The following is a 6,000-nucleotide window of genomic DNA, read 5'->3' as shown; positions in this document are numbered from 1 at the left end:
TAAATCAGCAGCGTCAGCTTCAATCACAGCTTGCATTCTAGAATGTAGACACCAGGGAGAGGCTGACCTAAGTTAACCTGGGGGGGACTCCATGCCCCCCTGGCTCTCAGAGGTTGGAATTTAGAGGATGGCATGCTTCCTGCTGTCTTCACATGGGCATTTAGGGTGCGATTTAATCGCGCATTATCTTTCCATTATGGGTACTTGTCCTCAAAAGTCCTACATTCCTTATCTACCGGGGCCCCAAGTAGGGGGAGGTAAGTGAGGCACTCTCCTAGGGGCAAAATTTAGGGGAACCCTAAATAGCCCCAATAATCAAGATAAACGGTATTTTAACGGAAAAAAATTAAACAAATTGGCAAACAAACCTGCTAACTGCTGATTTTGGAAATGAAGCTTCCAGGGCTGGGATCAAGGTGAGGAGAGAGAGGTGGGCGCGTACAAGTGCAGGGGCAGATCCTTAATTTGAAATTTTGATATATTGTTCATTATTGGGTTTTTTGCATTAATTTTGGCCTTCAAAAAATTTTTAACTAAAATATTTACCTTGATTATTGACTTTTTATTTCGAATCCATAAATACTGTAACTGAGGCAATTGCCTCTCACTGGCCTCACCCGAGTCCCGGCCTTTAAAATACTGACGAGTCAACAAAAAGCTATCCACCTTCCGGAACCACGACTCTTAGATAAGGACCAGGCTTCGGGGTACAGACGCCCTGCCGTGAAGTCTCCGCATCCCGGTGGGTTTGGACCCTCCCTTCCGCCTTTCCGCGCCCGGGTATTAAAACACTGCGCGTTCTGCCTGGCCTTACTCGGAGCGGCCGGCGCGCCCGGGCCACGTCCGCTCCCGCACGTCTGTCCACGTTATGAGATGACCCCTTCCCTCTCAGAGACCCAAGTTTCACTCACCGCCAAGCCCGTCCCGCACAGCGATCCCCAAGCCCGCGGACTGCCCCAGCACGCCGTCCACTGGCATCTTTCCGGCGCCGGGCCCATGCGATCGCGCCTGCGCGCTCCGCCGTGCGCGGGCGTGAGAAAGGGCCCGCGCCGCGCCCAGGTTCTTCCGGAGGGGCAGAGGAGGGCGACACTGCTCCCCGCGCGGCAGTGCGCAGGCGCAGCGGCGCGCGGCGCTTTCTTCCGCCTCAGCCACCGCGGCTCCGGCGGCGCGCCCGTCGCTGGGCCGCCCGGTGGGGGGCGCTGCGGGCCGGGGCGCCCGAGGGTGGTCGGGGCCGGGCTCGCCGCCCCGGGGCGGGGCCGCGCGGGCCGGGATGGGGCGGTCGCCGCCAGGGCGGTGGTCCAAGCCGGCGAGCGGCGGCGGCGAGCACAGGAGAGCCTGCGGACCGAGGCGCAAGTTTCGGACGCGGCGCCATGCGCGGCCCCCAGGCCTGGCCGCTGCGGCTGCTCCTGAGGCGGGGCCCAGCCGCCCGCGCCCTCGGGACCCGGCCGCCGCCGACGCGCCTGGCGCCGGCGCGGCTTGGGGACGCGGGGCCGGCGCTCCTCGAGGGTGGCGAAGCCGCGCGAGGCCCGCGGTGCCGGGCGGGCCGCTGCCCGGGCGGGGGTCCCGGCAGCCCCGCGGGCGGCGCGGGCCTGGCGCGGCTCCTGGCGCTGTGGGCGCGGCCCTCCGGACCCTCCAGGTGCGGGGCGCTCGCCGGGTCCGGCGTCCCCCGGCTCCCGCGCGCCGCGCTCCCCGGCGGCCCAGCGGCGGTCGCGCGGGGCGGGGGCGAGACTTGGCTGCGCGAGCCGGCCTTGCTTGCGGCCGCGGCGACCCCCGGACACGACCCGCTGCAGCGGCCCATGGCTGCCGGGCGCTCGGAGGCCCAGAAGCTCCTAAGGCTGGCGCAGCCCGAGCGCCGGAGGCTGGCAGGTAGGGCCCCCCTCCCCTCCCCTCGGTCACCGCGACCTTACACACGCGAGGTCTAGGGCCGCCGAGAGGGGCACTGCGGGGGCGGCAGGGGGACCCGGGGCCACTGGAAACGGTGAGGAGGACGGGGTGCCTGTACCTGGGCGTCCCCACCTGGAGTGCGGACCGAGCGCCCCTGCTGTAGCGGTGTGGAGCCGGCAGACCCGCCGGGATTCTGCTCCCAGAGCTAATGTTTGTTTTCTTATCTTGATACATATTATACAAGTGGGGCGGCATCTCAGTGTTGCAGTCTTCGGTTCTGTTCCGTTTTTACTTTGCCGGCGTTCTCAGAATGACCTGGGTTTTCTCCCCCTATCTTTGTAAAATTAATCCTAGCCCCAGATAAACCTATGTTGTCATATGCGCGTGCTTCAGGAAAGTTTATTAAGCAGCCAACAATACTTTTACTCTGTGAAGCAAAACAGTGTAAACTTTTCAGGTTTGTCCCCTGCTTTTTGTCTCCTGGGTGGTAGGCAGGAAGTTACTAAGTTCTTTTCAGAAGAGTCAACACTGGCCCTGATCAGTGATCTGTAAACTCCAGAAATGTTGAGAAACTGTAAATCATAACCCAACTAAATCATAATTGAGTAATTTTTAAGAAGAAATCAAAATGAATATTTTTAGAAACAAAATCCAGATAAACAGATTTTTGTATAGCTTGTCATTTTAGCCATAAATGGATAAATGTTTAAATGCAAGGGCCTTGTAAGATCTCAGAGGTTTTGAGATTTCTCCAAGTCTTGGTTTCTTTAATAAATATTGAGTCTCGTTGTGTGCTAGGCCCTTGGGTTCCACTGATGAGCGGAAGAAACATGGTGCCCGTTCCTGCTGGGGCTTGCGGCTTAGTGGGGGAGAAACATTGATGAAAAGATCCTGTGACTGGAGATAAAACTGCACATGTGATGCGGGCTTGCAAAGAGGGCTCGTGAGGTTCTTAGGCTCGAAAGAGGTGAGAATCCCACCTTTTTTGGTTACAAATCCATTGCTTTAGGAAGGGTAGTCCTAGAGAGCTATTTGTGATTCAGGGCAGGTTGGTGCCGCGGAGGAGGGCAGTAGAGTGGGAACATTTATACCTCTCACTGACTGTTACAGTTTAAGGGGGTTCTTGGTATTACCGAGGTATAAAGAGAACTATCTCATCGCTCAGTCGGTTGTGCGTGTATTTTGATGGAAATAAAGCTTTTTTCCTTTTTCCTCTTTTAAAAGAAAATGTTGAGGCTAGGAGCTCTCACTGGATTGTGAGCTGCTTGGGAAAGGGGCTGTGTCTGCCTCACCTTTCTGTGTCTAGTCCTTAGCCTGTGTGTGTGGTACGGAGCAGGGCTCAGGGGGCCTTCCGAGAAGGAATAAGTGATAGTCCGACCAGGCCCAGAGGGAGGCCTGAGTTTAGAAACCCTGAGCCCCGAGGGGTGTGTCCGTCATTCCCGTCTGTAACTAAAAGTAAGCGTAAGGAAATCCAGTTTTGTTTTGTTTCTGAAATTTTAGATGTCAAGAAGGTCTTTAGGTGTTGGGCCCCGTGGCACCCACACATGCTGGCCACAGTGGGTGGCCCAGCCCTGCCTCTCCCGTGATCACCATCCCTGTACCCTCCTGCCCGGTCCCACGTGTCCTGCCTGCTAGCATGCTGAGAAGACAGCCTTAAACAGGAGAAGAGCTGTATCTCCTTTTATTTTAAGAAGGGGAGCTATTTAGATCTGCTGCATTGAATCACTGTGAATGTATAATTTGAAGAAATAAGTCTGGGGTTGGTACATTAATTTTTTTCCCACCTTTTAGACAGGTAATAAATAGCTATTGTATTTAATATGATGAAAGCTCCTTATTGGGACGTACGGTTTCCTCAGAAGTTATTATATATAATATATTGCAGCCCCTCTGGATGTTGGCATTTGAAAGATTGAGAGAACGTTGAGGGGGGTCACCATTAATTTGTAACTTGTCGTTGTAAGAGCGGCCTCAGAAGCCAGCACATCTCATTGCAACTGGAAATAAAGAGCAAGGGTGTGTGTGTGTCTGTACTTTTAAATCAAGAGGCCATAAAAAGCTGAGTTGAACAGAAGGAATTCCAATGTTAATTTGTTAATTTTTAGAAAAAGGAATACAAAAATCCTTTTCCAAAAATTCAGCTGTACGTTTGAATAACAGTGTTTTCATCTGTGTTCAGTAGTCTGGTGAGCATGCTGCCTGAACTGTGTGACCAGAAAACTTTGATCTTAAGTGATTTGTGGCAGAAACTTTAAAAACAGGGTCTGCCATTTGACATGCTTGTAGGTATCTGTTGAGAGCAGTCATTTCCATTTCTCTCCTAAAGGAACCACAGTCCTCGATGATCTCCGCGGCCCCTCCTCCCTGTGTCTCACTTTGTGTAGGAATTTGCAGATATCTTCCAACAGCTGTGGCCTAAAAGGTTGCTCTGCAGTCTTTTTTCACTGATAATTCTTCATCTTATCACCTTGGTCACAGAAGTCTTAAAAGATGGAGGAGCTCACTGAGGAGCCCCTGTGGGCTGATGGGATAAGAGGTAACTGGTCAGAGCCGCCCTGCCGGGCCTGGCAGATAGAAGCGGCTGCTGGGGCTCCCAGTGAGTTAGAGGCGGGGTGCGCCGTGCGTGGAGTTGGGAGTTAGGAGGGAGCCATGGGTCTTAGGGGGCCGTGAGACGCCGATGGAGGGTCTCTGTGCGGCGGGCCCGGTGCAGAGGAGCTTGTCTTTCTCATGCTTTGCAGGCAGGTCCCTGGTCAGGTGTTGCAGGTGCACGTCCAGCGCTCCACCCCCAGGGTGTTCACTTAAACACTGATAAGGGCTTGTGTGGTTTGAGAAGAGGACAGTTCTCAGAACCAGACGCCCGCCAGGAGCTTTTGCTGCATTTGTGGTTACATTTTATGGAGATAGACCGTGACGTGACCAAAATGAACAGAGTGGTGAAACCAGTGGGTGCGGTAAGTAAGGAGAGGGCACAGCCTGTTTCCTGCAGCCCAAGCCGGGACAGAGGGTCTGACAGGGCCAGCACTGGTGGGACAGTGAGGCTGAGCCTCCGCAGTGGAGACCGCTCCAGAAAGCCCTACGCAAGTACCACGTGGCAGAGAAAGCATGAACGTGCTGTATCCGTGCTGCGAAACTGCTAGTCGGAGTTGATTCAAGACGGAAACACACACCAGATTTTGAAAGGACTTAGTATGGGAAAAAAAATGTGAACTTTCTTTACTTTTTAATGTTCATCGCATGTTGATTAATATTTTGGATCTATTGGATCAAATAAAATATGGTATTAAACTTAATTTTACCTGTTTCTTTTAAATGTGGCAGCTGGAAGATTTTGAGTTCTGTGGGCGGCGCCCGTCGCGTGTCTGCTGGACAGGAGCACCGGGTCACAGGCAGCCCCGATGCTCTGGCCTTGCCCAGACCTTTGTTCTCCAGGTCACTCCACGAGCCTGCAAGGCTTCCTCACCCTCCGCTTCCTGCTGGCTGTCAGCCCCCTTCACCTCCTGCCCTGTCCAGCTTAGCTAGATGCCAGGCTCCTTCACCTCAGCCTCGAACCTGCACCAGGCCTCTACTCCTTTGTTCCCTGTAGACACAGAAAACTTTCCTCCTCTGTCCCTCCCGTCAGAGAGTGGAGCTGCTGGCAGGGACACGGGTCATTCCTGACGCCTTGCGGTGACGGCTGTAATATAGATAAATAGCGGATACTTACTGTTTACTAGATACTGGGCACTGGGCCAGAGGCTTTACGTGTGTGTGTGTGTGTAATTTCTCCTCACAACATTTCTGTGAGGGAGGGGTTCTTTTTATTGCTATTTGACAGATGAAGAAACTGAGGCACAGAGAGTTTGAGTGACCCACTCAAGGTCAAACAGCTAGATGGCAGAGCTAGGGCACTGACCCTGTCAGTCCCAACTTCAGAACTGACCTTCCCAACATGCATCCCAAATCTGAAACTCTCAGGTCCTGTAGAATCTAGTTCTTAAAAATATCTGCAGTCCTAGTCACCGTCCGTATCCCCTCTGCCCCTCCCCGTTTCACCCCAGTTCCCCTCTCGCCTGGATCAGGGGAGCCTCGGGTCCTTTCTTTTCGCTCTGCTGCCAGAGTGGATCGTGTAAAATGCAG

General features: G+C 54.0%; 1 protein-coding gene across 1 annotated transcript in view; it reads left to right on the top strand.

Moving 5' to 3' along the window:
* Positions 1–1,232: 1,232 nt before the first annotated feature.
* The window catches only part of ABCB10 (ATP binding cassette subfamily B member 10), a 34,477-nt gene continuing 29,709 nt past the window's right edge, over positions 1,233–6,000 (top strand). Inside the window, exon 1 of the mRNA XM_007182359.2 lies at positions 1,233–1,866. Coding sequence (XP_007182421.2) covers positions 1,371–1,866 — 496 coding nt within the window. The 5' untranslated portion in view covers positions 1,233–1,370. The remainder of the gene's footprint in view (positions 1,867–6,000) is intronic.

Source organism: Balaenoptera acutorostrata, chromosome 16 (assembly GCF_949987535.1).
Source record: "Balaenoptera acutorostrata chromosome 16, mBalAcu1.1, whole genome shotgun sequence".
In the NCBI taxonomy this organism is placed as follows: Eukaryota; Metazoa; Chordata; class Mammalia; order Artiodactyla; family Balaenopteridae; genus Balaenoptera; species Balaenoptera acutorostrata.
The sequence above is the reverse complement of the archived record's forward strand: the minus strand, read 5'-3'. Positions and strand labels throughout refer to the sequence as shown.